Source organism: Sinohyriopsis cumingii, chromosome 3 (genome assembly GCF_028554795.1).
Source record: "Sinohyriopsis cumingii isolate HCF-2022 chromosome 3, ASM2855479v2, whole genome shotgun sequence".
In the NCBI taxonomy this organism is placed as follows: Eukaryota; Metazoa; Mollusca; class Bivalvia; order Unionida; family Unionidae; genus Sinohyriopsis; species Sinohyriopsis cumingii.
The window spans coordinates 60270738-60288158 of record NC_142963.1 but is presented as its reverse complement, the minus strand read 5'-3'; the positions used below and the strand labels follow the sequence as shown (position 1 = coordinate 60288158).

General features: G+C 34.2%; 1 protein-coding gene across 2 annotated transcripts in view; it reads left to right on the top strand.

The window, feature by feature from the left end:
* The window catches only part of LOC149802944 (zinc phosphodiesterase ELAC protein 2-like), a 105357-nt gene that overhangs the window by 74588 nt on the left and 13348 nt on the right, over positions 1–17421 (top strand). For both annotated transcript variants that reach the window (XR_016420111.1, XM_089952459.1), the window contains exons 15-19: positions 1569–1707; positions 4740–4888; positions 10267–10357; positions 12287–12407; positions 15638–15716. Coding sequence is in view for 1 of the 2 variants with exons in the window: in XM_089952459.1 (XP_089808585.1) it covers positions 1569–1707; positions 4740–4888; positions 10267–10357; positions 12287–12407; positions 15638–15716 (579 nt within the window). In the remaining variant the exon portion in view is untranslated. The remainder of the gene's footprint in view (positions 1–1568; positions 1708–4739; positions 4889–10266; positions 10358–12286; positions 12408–15637; positions 15717–17421) is intronic.

The window sequence follows — 17421 nt, the reverse complement described above, 5'->3', positions numbered from 1 at the left end:
GATGTCTGCTATAGTAATATGTTTAAAGTGCCAGTTTGGTTATATAGAGGACCTTACATGAAGATTTCAAATGAAATTTACATCATGAGTAATGATGATTTCAGTTTTTCTCAAGCCTTAACAAAAGTGAGATTCTCTTCATCACATCATGAAACACACATTATTTTGTATACCCTGCTTTAGTATAGGCAAGACCTAGGTTTGACTCCTTTTGCTGTTGCTGGATGCATCGGAAGCAGAATCAAGATGTACACATGTTTTGGTTGAAGTTTTGCTTATGATCATAAATCCCAAACCCTGATAGGGATATATGTCATATTTATTTAGTAAAATCAGGAATCTTTCAAAAAAACGACAAGCAGTAGCTGTCATATTTGGAATAGAGAATCAGGGAGCTCTGCTCTTCAATATTTATGCAACAGTTCCTTTGCTCATTCAACCAAACAAGGCCAAGTTAATATTTTTTGTTATTGTCATAAGTTCCAGATCTTGGGAGTGATAGCTATCATACCTTGACTGTATCATAACCATCGTGTTGACACCAAAACAAAATTTACTTATCAGAAATCTGTAAAGGGACAAATTTGCATCAGATCAATGATATTACCTGTTAACTATTTTTCAAAAGAGGAATCAGTTCTATATATCATTTCTATCATCTTGAATCATGTAGTGTTTGTCCATTCAGTTTTATTTCATGTATATGCATACTTGGCATTTGATAAATATACACAGAGAAAGCAAGCAGAGAAGATATATTTAAGAGTGGGAATCATTGGTTTTGTGCTATCCTTCTTTCCATCCATAATTAGTTCATGTTTTGGTATATCACACTTTCTTGTAAGATAGCTAAAAAATGCTATTGAACCAAACCTGACCAAAATTTCATATTTTGATTGGGTTCCTAGACCATTCGATATCTAGATACCTTGAGTGGATCCCAAGACCAAATTTGTTACTTAAATACCTTTAATGGATTCAAAGATCATTTGATATTTAGATACCTTAAGTAGATTCAAAGATCATTGGATAGTTAGATACCTTGAGTTCATCTCAAGACCATTTGATATTTAGAATCTTTAGTGCATCTCAAGATCCACTTTGATACTTAGATACCTTGACTGGGTCCAAAGACCAGATTTATTACTTAGATACCTTTAGTGAGTCCCAAGACCCACTTTGATACTTAGATACTTTGACTGGGTTCCAACACCAAATTTGTGTTGCTATTGCAACATCCCATTTCTCCATCAAATGACGTGTGAAATGTGTGATTAAAGGATCATATAAGTATAATTATATTTGTAAGATTCAAAATTAATTTGTGACAAATAGTACCGTTTAAACAAATTTTGGAATTATTTTGTCATGAAAAATAAAACATGCAATTAACTTCATTACATTCGTAAGAAGATTGCTTGGGAGTTTCTGTACATTCCATTCTGACAGAAACTAGATGTACCAATACAATAAAAAATTACTGCAGGACATACCACAGGGAAAAAAACATGGTGGATATCAATGATACTGCACCTCTAAAAACTAACCCAATCTAATATTTGTTTCAGTGATGACTCTTCCATGTTGTTGGACTGTGGAGAAGGGACTATGGGCCAGTTCTATCGTTTCTATGGCAAAAAGACAGATGAAATGTTGTGCAAGGTCAAGGTTGTGTTTATATCCCATCTTCATTCAGATCATCACTTGGTAAGTGTATAAATAAATGTGCATAGTGATAAATATTAAGCAGTTAAAGTAAATCTTAGCAGTTATGATCCCTTTGCTTTCCCAGGTGATGTTGTAATGGTCTTTATCTGTCTGTCTGTCTGTCTGATACTACATCTCATCCAAATTCTTTGGATGATAATTATCTCAGAATTTGACAGTTTGTAAATTTGTTTATTAAGCTCTTTCATTTTACAGAATATAATGTCTCATTGAGTCATATGTACCTGACAGAATGACTATTTGAACCTGCTTCTTGGTGTCATTGAATCACATGTACCTGACAAAATGACTGTTTCAACCTACTTCTTGGTCTCATTGAATCATATGTACTTGACAACCTGCTTCTTAGTCTCATTGAATCATATATACCTGACAATATGACTGTTTCTTGGTCTCATTGAATCATATGTACCTGACAAAATGACTGCTTCTTGGTCTTATTGAATTATACATACCTGACAACCTACTTCTTGGTCTCATTGAATCATATGTACCTGACAACCTGCTTCTTGGTCTCATTGAATCATATGTACCTGACAAAATGACTATTTGAACCTGCTTCTTGGTCTCATTGAATCATATGTACCTGACAACCTGCTTCTTGGTCTCATTGAATCATATGTACCTGACAAAATGACTATTTGAACCTGCTTCCTGGTCTCGTTGAATCATATGTACCTGTCAAAATGACTATTTGAACCTGCTTCCAGGTCTCATTGATCATATGTACCTGACAAAATTACTTTTTGAACCTTTTTCTTGGTCATCTTGAATCATATGGACCTGACAATCTGCATCTTGGTCTCATTGAATCATATGTACCTGAAAAAATGACTATTTGAGCCTATTTTTTTGTCTCATTGAATCATATGTACCTGACAAAATGACTTTGAACCTATTTCTTGGTTTCATTGAATCATGTGTACCTGACAAAATGACTATTTGAACCCGCTTCCTGGTCTCATTGAATCATATGTACCTGACAAAATGACTATTTGAACCTATTTCTTGGTCTCATTGAATCATATGTACCTGACAAAATGACTACTTGAACCTGCTTCTTGGTCTCTCTTGTACTCTCAGTATATGTTTATTCACATATTGCATCAGATGAAAGTGGTGCTGCAAGTTTGTTTCAGTCACAGGATCTATGAATTTTATCTCATTTTTGAGAAGCTGACATCAATATAGATAAATTTGCACATTTGTAAACAAAAATATGGATGTATGAAATAGATAAATGTAGTAAAAGCATCTCTTCTAGGGATAAAACCCTTTTGAATGCCACATAAAATCCATTGAAATGCTACATAAAATCCCTTTGATTGCTAAATAAAATCCCATTGAATACCACATAAAATTTTACATAAAAATCTGAATTGGATGTTACATACAATTATATTGAATGATAGATAAAATGACATTGAATTCTAATTCAAATACCTTTGAATTCTACATCAGATCCAATTGAATGATACATAAAATCCCATTGAATCCTAACTCAAATACCATTGAATCCTAAATCAAATACCATTGAATCCTAAATCAAATACCATTGAATTCTACATCAGATCCAATTGAATGCTACATCAAATACTATTGAATCCTAAATCAAATACCATTGAATCCTAAATCAAATACCATTGAATGCTACATAAAATCCTATTGAATTCTAAATCAGATACATTGAATCCTACATGAAATGCCATTGAATTCTACATCAAATCCAATTGAATCCTACATCAGATCCCAGTGAATGCTACATCAAATGCCATTGAATCCTACATAAAATCCCATTGAATCCTACATGAAATACCATTTAATTCTAGCTCAAATCCAATTGAATCCTACATGTTGTTGTTGTTGTTGTTGTTGTAGGGTTTAATGCCATTTTTCAGCACACTAGGCTATACATGGCTGCCAGTATTAATGGTGGAGGAAGAACCTGGGAAAACCCCGGAAAGAACCACTGACCCATGAGAAGCTACTGGCAAGCTTTCTCACATACCCAGTCCAAGACTCAAACCCACGCAGACAGATTTGAGATGGCAGTGATCCATAACAGAGAGTGCTTTAGACCACTCGGCCACTGAATCCTACATCAAATCCACTGAATTCTACATAAAAATTAAATGCTACATACAGTCACGTTGAATGATACATAAAATAGCATTGAATGCTACATACAATCCCACTGAATGCTACATCAAATACCATTGATGGCTGCATCAAATACCATTGAATACTTCTTTAATCCCTTTGATTGCTGCATACAGTCCCATTGAATGCTAAATAAACTCCTGTTGAATACTACATAACATTGAATGTAACATCAAATCCCATTGAATGCTACATCAAATCCCATAGAATGCTCCATAAAAATTTCCATTGAATGCTTCATCAAATACCATTGAATACTACTTAAAATTCCCATTGAATCCTAAATTTAATCCCATTAAATGCGACATCAAATACCATTGAATGCTACGTCAAGTTCCCATGACTGATACATAAAAATCCTAATTCATGATACATCAAATAACATCAAATCCCATAGAATGCTCCATATAAATTTCCATTGAATGCTACATCAAATACCACTGAATGCTACTTAAAAATTCCCATTAAATGCTACATCAAATACCATTGAATGCTACATCAAATACCATTGAATGCTACATCAAGTCCCCTTGACTGATTCATAAAAATCCTAATTCATGATACATCAAATGACATCAAATCCAAATGGAGAGAAAACAAGTTTGGTCACCAATCAGCTTCCTTTTATTTCTTTTTGATGCACTTAGCATAATTAAATCTTAAGTTATTCTAGATGAACAGTTTCAGGATGTAAATAATATAGCCTTTCTACCTTAGATTCCATATCCTGTTGTCATAAAAAATGGATTGTTGTTTGTTGGGTATTTAATTACATTGTAGGAAACCACAAGAGCCACAAATACTACTGAATGGACAGTACTTGAAGTTTATTTGTTAATATGTATTTTCAGGGTCTATTCACAATCATAAATTCACGATTGAAAGCCTTTGAGAGAAGCGGCAAACCATACACAAAACTCATTGTGATTGCTCCAATACAGCTGTATCGATGGCTGGGTTTTTATAGCTCTTATGTGACAGACATTTTATCGCATATTAAGTAAGTAAAACTAATTTTATTTCTAAGCTAATAGTGAAATGTTCTATCTCACCTCTGCAGATAGCAGGACATATGTACACTGTTCCATCTTTATTTCACTGTGTGGCAACCATTCAAGTTACCTGTCTTATTACTGATAGAGCCTTATGTGGTGGATTGTTATAACAAATTTCTGACAGTAATTTTACTGCCGACTATGTTTTCAGACTTCTCTGCATGTCCAGATTTTGTCAGATCCATACCATTATCAGAGGCTGATTGCATGACTGGTGAATTAGACCTTTCACTTCTAAGCTGTAAGCGCCAGACTTGTCCAATGTAAATATAGTGCTTTAATGTAAGAATTTACTGTCTTACAGTCAGAAATGGATTATGGTGTGAACAAAATTGTATGTTTATAGTGTAAAATCTGGTATTTACATGTAATAAGATAATATTGACATCATTTTTTAGTTGCCACTTTGTGATTTTGAAGGTCACCAGAGGGCTAGCAGTTGAAAATTGTTACTATCCATTCTTAATTCTGAGTCACAAGTGCAGTCAAAACTTGGAGTACAGCATAGACACATTATAAAAGGGGAAGAGGTATAGTGAGGGATCGTATAGTGAGTGACCACTGTATACATTTTTCAGTGGCAATGGTGGTGGCAGCAAAGATGTTTAAAACTTTTTTAATGACTTTAGATCCATATAGTCATGAAACTGACTTAATGCGTTCATACTGAGAATCAGCAGCATATAAAAGCAAAAGTAGATCACTGAGATTATCTTTTCATGGTACATTGCCTACCTTTGGTTTTAGGAAAATGTACCATAAAGGAGACACGATCTTGCATTTCAAGTTCTTGTTTTATTCTCTAAGTAAAGTTCTTGTTTTATTCTGTAAGTCAATATTTGTCCATGACAATGTATTGTTTACATTTTTATGCTACACATTTTGGCAAGCTTTCCTTTGATGACTGTTTCATCATATTACTTACCAGACTGTTTTTTCCCAGATATCCCAATTTCTTCTATTGAACTGTCCAGGGACATCCTTTGCTGGTACCTATATGCCAAAATAATAAATCTGTATTGGCCCTAATTAATCAATACTACAAGAGTCAGTTTAATTTGACAATTAATTATAAAAAAGGTTTGATCAGTTTAATACATAATCAGGAACATGCAAGAATGATTTCCTCCGTTTTGTCTTCTTCTACAGTCTGTTAAAATAAAGGAAATTAGCTATTCAGACAATTCTGTGGCTTTCATTAACAAAGCTTTCTTTTCCAAAATCAAGCTACAGATGTCATTTTCATCACACTGGTATTGTTCACACACTTTGATACTTGCACTGCACTACCATCCTTGAATAAAAACAGTGTGATTGTGAATATCACCAACCTGCTGTTTTATAAGATGGATAAGAAAGTTAGTGTGATAAATTGTCTCTTCTTGTCTGTACTAGATCTGGCATCTCTAGCTGTTTTTGAACTGTCCAAAATATCAGGTAGTGACCATATGTTAGAGATATGTTGGGGGAGGGGGCTATTAGTTCTTTGCACATACTGCAAGCAACACATCAACATACCTCATCTCAGTTTTGACCAGGATTCAATCAGAGAATACGGCAGAGAAGTTTGAACACCAGGACCATCCAGTCCCTAGTGAGTGTATCGATGAACACGAATGATGCTTGCATTACCTTCAAACCCCTTTGAACTCTATCTATTGAATTTATATTTGAATTGTAGCTACTGCAACGTCGTGTGGCATTTTTTTAAAAGGAGAAATTTTGAGCATGGGTAAATTGGAGTTTGGGAGTGTGGAATTTCAGTCAGGCTTGTGAGTTTATTTTATTCACCAGCCCTGGGCCTGTGTCTAAAAAAATATTTCTTTGAGCACTGGACTGTATTATAAAACACTGCAGTTTGACTGTATTGTGAAACATCGTGGTTTGGCTATTTTATAAATCATTGCAGTTTGACTATATTATGAAACATTGTAGTCTGGCTGTATTATGAAACATTGTGGTGGACTATATTATGAATAGTTGCTGTTTGACTATATTATGAAACATATAGCTCAGTGTACACAAAATGTAAAATGAAGAATTCTTAAAATATTGAATATTAAAGTGTAATGCATGAATAAGTGAACTGTAACAAGATTATAATAATTAATATTAATATGACTCATTGAATATGAAGTAAAATACATAACTGTAAAAATGCAAAAGATTTTGAATATGTTTTATTGTAATCAATTGAAATCAAAAACACAGAGCGCATAAACCTGAACTAAAAACGTGTAGTTACTATTCTTTCCACGTTGCACATATGTGAAGAACTGGTTGAAAATTTCTGGAGCAACATCTTTATTGTTGCTAAGAAATAATATGGCTCTACAACCTGCAGTAATAGGGTTGTCATTATGCTAATCTTCTGCAAGTCTGAAGTCAACTGTGGTGATATCCAGTTTACTGGTGATAACCTTAGTAGTGACAAATCATCCCAGAAGTGTTCTCAGCTGCCTCACCATTTCTGTATACAAGTATCCAATCATTGACTCACCATTTCTGCATCACCATTTCTGTATACAAGTATCCAATCATTGACTCACCATTTCTGTATACAAGTATCCAATCATTGACTCACCATTTCTGTATACAAGTATGCAATCATTGACTCACCTGCTTGAAAGAGAAACAGAGAATTTTTTTATAAAAATAACCAAAAATATGTGACTTAAAATATATGTTTATCCAGATTAGTTCTGTTATATCACTGACATGATTGTAATGGATTATAATAAGCAGAATGATTCAGAAGATGTGAAATTTTAATTATATAAAGATATTGTACAGTTATAAACAACTTGATTTGAATTTACCAGACACACTGTTACAGTTATTCATGATGGGAAAAACATTGCAGCATCAATTTGTTATTGGTGATATGTCACAGCAGCTCTTGATTTTCTCCATCTCTGGTTCAGGAAATATCTTGCTGTTGCAGATGCTTTGCACACCTATCCACAAGTGACAGCCAACTGGTAGCATATAAATGGCATGACCTTTTTTCTTCAACTGCTCATTCTAACCGCACCATATTTCCTATTTCAGAAATTTATTCAGTAACATTTTTGGTATCAGACTCACATGTGTGTGTGTCTCTGTGTGTGTGTTTATGTGTGTATGTGTGCATGCGTGTGTGTGTACATTGACATCAGTGATGTGGGAGGCCCAAGTAGTCTAAAGCACTCACCTTTACTGATTACTGCTATCTCACCTAGTACCACGTGAGTTTAATTCTCAGGCTCAGCCAATGTGGGTACGTAAGAAAGCTACCAGTAACTTCCCATGGGTCAACTGTTCTTACCAGGCTTTTCCCAGGTTCTTCCTCCATCAAGTTATACTGGCCACCATATATAAGCTACCTTGTAATGAGAAATGGTATTGAAAATGAAAATAACAACAATATCAATGATGTGTGTCCTTGTGTCAATACATTATCATTGATTAGAACAAGATCGCAAATGACAACATTACCCCATTTTATTGTCATGATTCTGGTAGTAATATAATATTTGATATAAGTAATATAATATTTGTGATATAAGTAATATAATATTTGTGATATAAGTAGACATCACCAGGGAGATCATCAGCAGGCAGAGGCAGACCCTCAATGCCCTTTTAGGGCACAGATGTTACCCATGTGGCACATGTTATCAGCTACCAGAACCTTGGGGTTTCTGTCACAAACTCTTGACAGAACAGGTGTTTTTTCCAATCATACCATTGCAGTTGTCACTTGCATAATCAGTGCAGTTGACCTAACATTGATTTCTGTCAATGAAATATAGAATATATTGTGGCCTGAATCCTGGGATTTAACTTGTATCAATATAATTCTTCTGAAATTTTACTGAAACAAGAAAAGAACCACTGGATCATATCTATCCCCTAAAGGTACCATCTCCATTTTCAATTTCTGATTAGCAGTCAGAGTATAATATTGATTTTCTGTTTGCCTATCAATGGCAGATATTTATCAAGGTTGCGGATAGGAAATAAGACAACCAACCTTATCAGAATAGAGAGCTTCATATATTGTAATAATGTCAATTTGATTATCCACAAAAAGCCATGATACATACACAATACCATCAGCGCCTTTGTGATTATGTCTAATTTGCAGACACCACAATGATGATCATTATCATCACTATCACCATCAGTATAGTTCCTATTAGTGGTAGTATACAACAGTTGTTGTCATTGTTGCTGTTGTAGGTTAAATCCATTTTTCAGCACATTTTAGGCCATACATGGCAGCCAGTATATTTGGCTGAGGAAGAACCTGGGGAACCCCGAGAAGAATGACAGACCCATCGGAAGCCACTAGCAAGCTTTTTCACATACCCTCATTGTCTGAGGTTGAGACTCAAACCCACAAAGACAGAGATAAGATTTCAGTGATTGGTACAAGCAAGGATCTTAGACCACTCAGCCACCTGAGGCCTCAGTTTACAGAACTGTGATTTTGATTTCTTATGATAAATAAAATTGTTAAACTTTAGTAATACTTATATGAATAGATGAGTTCTGCTGATCCAGTGTTATAGGCAATTAGTCAGAGGAGTCTCATATTTATGTATCCTGTTTACATCCCTGTCAAAAACAAAAAGTATGACTCAGCATTTTAATGTCACTTTGATCATTTGACTCATCAATAAAATGGTGAATTTTTCATTGCGGTACATATTTTGACTTACTTATCCCATGAAAACCCAAAGCTAAAATGATCAGTTGATCAACATAATTAATTTCCCACTCAGCAGGTGGTTGAAGCCAGACTGGCAAACCTTTGAATTTGCCATCCAGTAATCGCATGCATATGGAGGACTTCTGTGTGAGTTATTTTCTGCATCTCAGATAAAAATATTGCATCCAGATATGCATGATGAAGCATTCCAAGACCTCTGGTTATACATTGATATTTGTACACTGCAGTTATACCTTGATATTCTTACAATACAGTTATACATTGATAGTTGTACGAGATAGTTTTACATTGATATTTGTTCAGTACAGTTCTATATTGATATTTGTACACTGCAGTTATACCATGATATTTGTACAGTTCAGTTATACAGTGATATTTGTAAAATTCAGTTATACATTGGTATTTGTACAATACAGTTCTATATTGATATTTGTACAATACAGTTCTATATTGATATTTGTACAATACAGTTATACATTGATATTTGTACACTGCAGTTATACATTAATATTTGTACAGTACAGTTATACATTGATATTTGTATAATTCAGTTCTATATTAATATTTGTTCACAAATGATTTGATGCTTCTGTTGTTCTTTAACAGTATGATCCCACTGCAGCAGATAGTGCCAAAGTATCTTGAGACCAGTAGAGATCAGTATGACATGGTGGTAGACACTCTAAACATGAAGACGGTATGCAAACTTGATTACTATGTTTTCTTGATGTTTAGATGATATGGAAATTCAGTTTACTCTTAGCTCATGGATGAAGAATAAAATGTTACAAATCTGAAAAAATAGATGAAAGTATATTTGATTTTTTCTTTTGTCACCAAAGTTTAAAATAAATTAAACAATCTAAACAATTATTTTCTTGGCATTAGCAATCACACTGTCTCAGTGTATATGTACATATGTGGGTCCATGTAAGCATGTGTATGGGTACGTGCATATACATATATAATGTACACATGTATATATGCATGTATGAGTGTGCTTGGAAATATGGGTATTTATATGTAAGTATATATCTTTAATATTTATTGAATGTTTGTAAATTTGATAAGTTTGTTTTTTATTGTGTATTACACGTGTCACAATCAATGTTTGTAGCAAATGTATATGTACATACTTACTGATGGCCATTGGTTAAATATGCAAATGAAGTTCTTGTCTGAGGTTTTTTTCGAGAGTATATTTCCCCTTGGTAACCCCATTGTGGGTTAGTTAGTAATTTTTGTCTTTATATCTATAATCAAAGTTCAGATAATGGTATTCCACAGTCAGGTTCCTGAACCAGTCCAAGTGATTCGGCTCCATTGCATATTTTGGACAATGATTGCCATATTTGGAGTTTTAGTGTCAAGATTGCTTTAAGCATGTATGAGGGAAAATATGGAAGACAGTATAACAGATGTATATTATTTTGGTGATACATTCTGTTGTCAAAAACAATCTTTATGATATAAAACTTTAGAACTGGATCGCAGTGTATACAATGACCAGATTCTCATAGTTTTAGAAAGAAAAAGAAAAACAAACATCATAAATGCAACCAGAATTCTTTATTTATAAAAGAACGTTGAAACATTATCATGCAAGTGTTCTTTATCATTAGGCAAGGATATAATTGAACATGGTTTACCCACCTTGACATTGTACTTGTTGGACTCATTGACACACAGTATTGACAATAAAAATATTAATTTTCCTAACAATATTTGACAATCTTGACAATCAGAATGTTAATTTTCCTGACAGTATTTGGGAAAATTGGTATTTTTCATTAATGGATAAATTATCCAGACCTAGGAAAAAGTAATAATTTTTTAGTTTCTGATTATTTGGGTCAATAAAACGTCAGTGAACATTACAAGTTTTTGAACAAAAATTAATTTTTTGATGTTAATTAAACATAAACTCCTAATATGCTTTACATGTTTTATCTGGAGTATTAAAGATAAAACCCCTAATATGCTTTTCATGTTTCATCTAGGGCATTGTATTTAAAAAAAACCTAATATGCTTGACATATGTTTCATCTGGGGCATTGTATTCATAAAACCCCTAATATGCTTGACATATGTTTCATCTAGAACATTAAACATAAAAAACCCTAACATGCTTTACATATTTTATCTAGGGCATTGTATTCATACAACCCTTTTACACTGCACACGTTTCATCTGGGGCATTGTACTCATATTGGATCAGTAGCTGTAAAATTAGACATTTAAAACATCACTGGTCAGATTAGGTAATTGAGTAATGGTCATTTTTTTTCTTTAATCATTTTGTGCTTTCAAAAGAAAAAATGGGGGATTTGGCAGTAGTGTCTATGTGTGTAATATTTTGACAACTCATCCTACACAATTCAAGATTGAGATTCAAATTGGAAAAGACGATAGATATGCATAGTTGTTTTAGAATTTTGATACGTCCAAGAAGGGGGGTGGGGTGCAGGTTGTTGAGCTAAACATAACTGAATAAATTGTTACGATATGCAGCTGTGCTGTAAAATTCTGGTTTAGTGATTGTTACGTTGTGAAGAATATTGACCTTAAGTTATTAATAATAAATGCACCTAAAAATGCAGATCAAGAAATTATATTTCCGTTACAGATTGAGCCAGTAGAGGTAAAGCACTGTAAACATGCTTTTGGCATCACCCTGACATATTCATCGGGCTGGAAAATTGTGTACTCTGGAGATACAATGCCTTGTGAAAAACTTGTGACAGCTGGTATGAATACAATAATTTTCTTTTGAAATGTTGGCAGATAATACACCTCTCCCTCTATAACTCGCACACATCGGGGTCCAAAAACATTGACTGTACTATAAGTGAGGCGCGAGTTATTGACGGACCTATTTAAAAAAAGCCAAAACCAATAAAGGGATCGATGTAAAGGCAAAAGGGGGGTGGGTGGGTTGGCTGGTTATAGTGATGAATACTCAATTTATAATTGAGCTGAGATTAACTGTGAATAAATATCTCTTCATAATGGTGTACTTTGTTTATTTTTTCCTCATAGAGCAACATTAATTTCATGATAAATTACAGTATATTGAGGAGATCATCAAAAACATTATTCCACATGGTTTCCATTCGCTTAACATGTGTACCACTGCACACATTGTGTACTATGTCACTAATTTGTGTATTGAATTGGGTACATTCTAGTTTTATTGATGGATCCAAATTAGATGGGTTTTTTTAATGCAAATGAGCAACACTCTTTTCGAGAAACATTGTCGATCGAACGAACGAACGATAGATTTGATTGTGGTAGAAGTAAAATGAAAAAAAATCACAAGGCTTAATAATTACCAACATGAATTTAATAGGTCTACAGATTTAAAACAGTGTAAATTTGAACACGATAATACTTGCTGTTTGTGACACACTTGACAAATATACAATGCTGTCAGGCATTTCTGTGAACTTAAGGTTTCTGTCTCCAATATTGAAGCAAAACGCATACCGAATTCGACCGATTGATGAAAATAAAATACAGCAATGCTTACCATTTGAAAGAGGCAATTGTCACAAGAATATTCTGTTCAAAATAATATTAATTTTGGACACGGGGTATAGCACCCTCGTTTTTTCCTGACTCGAGATATGTCGGCCTATTCTGCGCACAGCATTGAAAGATGTAATGTTTATCCATCAGATTTTAGAAATGAAATGCATTACTTTGGACTGTTTCTCTCAGCAGTTCAGTCGAGTAATTAGGTCAGGTTTATAGTTATTTTTACAAAATTCAAGGTAAAAATGCCAATAAATGGCAAGAGTTATTTAGCAAACTAAACGATCTTATAAATAAGTTAGTAAAGTTCAATGTTTTATAAAAAATAAGCTATTATGTGGAAGAGAAACAACAATGAATAGGATGTAATGTGTTTACAACATATTATTGATGGTGAAAAATTACTAAAGAATTTAAAAACATACTATACGCTGGGGAATTTCTTGATAATTTATGTTTGAGCGGCAAGTTGACACATTGGGTAGTAGATAATTTTGTACCCGTGGGACAAATTCTTGCAAAATTTTAAACTTGGATTAAAATGCAGTATTGTTTTAAGGTATACATTTCCCTCTTTTATATAATGTATTTATTTGTATGATTCTAAAAGATACATAGTAAATCAGATTTTCTGGGTTACCGGTTCAAGAAGGTCATGGAGTGGGTCTTCATGTTGACATTTAGAAATCACATTTTCATATGCATTTTGAGTTGAAATATGGGATATTTTTGTGCACTTTATGAATATACTTTCCTTAATCAAAGTACGATTGTTCTTTCTTGATACAAAATGGATTTTTGAAAAAAAATCACACGTGATTCAATGTTTACAGAATAGACGTATCATTGCCCAGAATTACCCGATGCGCAGAATTAGCCAACATGGTGGTAACTTCACATTTTGAAAAAATCAGTTAATTTTTTTTGTGTTACTCCTTGATTTCTTTGCAGCCGAGAAAACTCCTGCAGATTTCTCAACTGTATGATCTTTACATAATCAGCATCTTGTGTCTCCATCCACCGCATTATGAGCAGTTTTTTATGAGTGTACCATGCCTTTTTTTGGTTGGGGAACTTTGGCTGGAGACCTTGAGACCCCAGTTGTTGGAGGCCCCCCAAATCCCCCTGCACATTTTTCAGTTTTGTTTATGGAAGAACAAAATCATGTTTGAAAATGTGTATATGTACTTTAAAATATGTACACATGATGCTAATCAGCAATTGGGTATGGCTGCCATTATTAAAAATATGGAAACCTTTAAATGTTTTCTCTAAATTCCCTAAATGGAATTTGACGAAATTTGACAGAAAACATCATGTCTTGGAGGGCTTTCAATTCTATCAAATGATGCTGATTTGCTATGAAAGTTAGCCACTATTACTAAAATAGAAAACCTTTTAAAGACTTTTGAAAAGTATGCTTAACAGAATTTTACCAGAAACTTGACAAAAAGCTTCTTAACTTCAGAGACTTTTAAGGTTATATCAATGATACTGATCCACCATCAAATGCTGTTAATAAAATTAGAATAACTTTTAATAACTCAGCATACACCACTCATTAGAATTTGCCCATGTTTGACAGAAAAAAAAGCACTGCTTTAGAGTCTTTCAGGTTAATACAAAGATGCCAAATGAAATGATGCCAATGTGGCATGAAATTTTGCCAAATTACTGACAGTATAAAAACATATAAACAGCTTTATAGAAATGAAAATTTTAACAGCTTGACAGAGAGCATCCTGGCATAGATGCCTTATAATGATGGATAAACTTTCCATGTAATATGGATGAAGATAAAGATACCTTGAACATTTGTACAAGAAACAGTATCAATAGAAATGTATGCAGACAGAATCCTATTGACCCCGTTTTCTTAACCTACTTCTCATGCATTTGACTGTTAGCCATCATAAAGGTGAGTCATGTAAGCCCCCATGGGCCTCTTGTTTTACCAGCATCAGCAATTTTGTTTACTAGAGAATCATTTATGTACTGACAATCTATGTACTATTACTAAAGAAAAGTCAGATTTTTTAAAAACAGATCATACATGTTTTAGGAATAATGCATGTTGGAAAGAACCTCCTAACAAACCTTGAAGGGTACATTTTGTAACTTTTGTTTTGAGATACCCTTTAGTGGGTATTTTGTTTTGATGTAAAATTAGGCATGTTTGTTCAGAAATGGGGCATTTTAAATTTGGCAAGTTATGTTTTAGTAAAAAGTGGAATATTTAAGATTGTAAATTTTAACGGGATTTATTTTGGTGTCTCACAATGAGACTGATGAAATTCTCACCACTGAGAATTCCCACTATACAGTAGTCCTTATTTCGTATCATTTATATTGTGCCAAATGTTGGGAATTTGAAGAAACCATAGTCTTTTATAAATGTTTATTTTAGATACCTTATTTAAATTTATTCTTTATTTTTTAGGTATGAACTGTGATCTTCTTATTCATGAAGCAACAATGGCTGATGAGCTGACAGAGGAGGCAAAAGTAAAAACTCACAGGTAACATGGTGATTTGCATACCTTGTGTATGTAAAGAAGTTGTTGTTGTTGTAGGGTTTAACGCAATTTTTCAGCACACGATAGGCTATACATGTTGGCCAGTATTAATGGTGGAGGAAGAACCCGGGAAAACCCCGGAAAGAACCACCGACCCATGAGAAGCTACTAGCAAGCTTTCTCACATACCCACAATAGCCGAATCCAAGACTCGAACCCACGCAGACAAAGGTGAGATGGCAGTGATCCGTAATGGAGAGTGCTTTAGACCACTCGGGGCCCCTTGTAAAGAAGTAATATTAGATTTAATTTCTACTGATTCAATAATGATGCAGTGGAATTAATACAAGAGTCCTTCATTATAGAAAGCCTATATATATGTAGCAATTGCAGAAGCTGCTCTATACGAATTAATTCCATAGACCATGGTGCCCCAGGTTCGTGGGTTTTAGGTGGTACAATTCAGAATTCCTTGACGGAGTTTAACTTTGTGAATCTTAGCAGCAAGGAAGAGTATTTATTTTTTGCACAACTGCACACACCATATCGACAGCAGAAATTCTTAAATGTATGACGTCCGTTGACATATCAACACCAAATAGCATGTTTTCACAGCAATGTATGTAATGTTGTTAATTTGTTCTTGTTGTATTTATGTGGGGGCAAGTATTTGCATTTGTGTGGTGATGATACAGGACAGTGAATTTTACCAACTATTTTTGGTTTGTATGTATCAGATATGTATTTTCTTATCAAATTTAATTTCTAGTAACTTATATGAAAAGGCAACCTATTTTCATTTGGACATCACCTTTTTTGATCATGGACATTGACCCACCCACACCCCATGCAACCTGGAAACACTTTTTGAGATCCTTAAACCTCCCAATACTGGGAATATGGGATGTATGATTCATCCTATGGTCAAGCTGGTCCTAAATGAAAATGGTTCTATTCAGACTGCAAAATCACTATTCCTTCTGACCATGGGGTTTTCACTGGCACTGCCTCTTCCCTGCTCATTGGGAATGTTGTACTCTGATGTGGATGCAACGCCTAAGGAGAACATCCACACAGTGGGTGTGAGGCCCCACAGTGGGTGTGAGGATAACCTCAAGGACATAGGATATTACACAATGGAGCAGAGTTTAGTTTTAAGGCAGCCTTACAGGAAATCTGTAGAGTCTGTTAGGTCAAGTCTCAATAGAGGTGGAAGATAAAGGCAGTGATTTTTTTCAGAAGATCTGGCCATTACTTGAAAAGCAGGTGGTGGAGATATTATGCAGGCCAAACTCTCAAGGGTGTTACTCCAGGCTGTTCGTTGGGCCCAAGGCCAGTGGAAATCTCAGGCCAGTCATAGACCTCAATCAGGTCAAGACTGAGACAGTAAGGTCAGTCAGGCTTTCCATAAAAGATTTATGATGTCTAGTTGCTCCTGAATGAAAATGGGGCTGATCTGACATCCACAGTAGCCATCTTGGAAATCTTGTTATGGTTAATCCTCTTGAATTAAAAGTTTTATTGCCATGGAGTTTTATGGAAGACTTCTTAAAATGTATAGTTGGTCAGGAATAATTAAAATGGTGTCACTCTGGTGTCCAGTATAGACACCACTAGGGCCATTCTGAAAATCTTAGTATTTTGAAAATCTTAGTTTTCTCTCCTTCTCCTGATTGGGATTTTTACTAAAAACTTCTTGTGATATCTA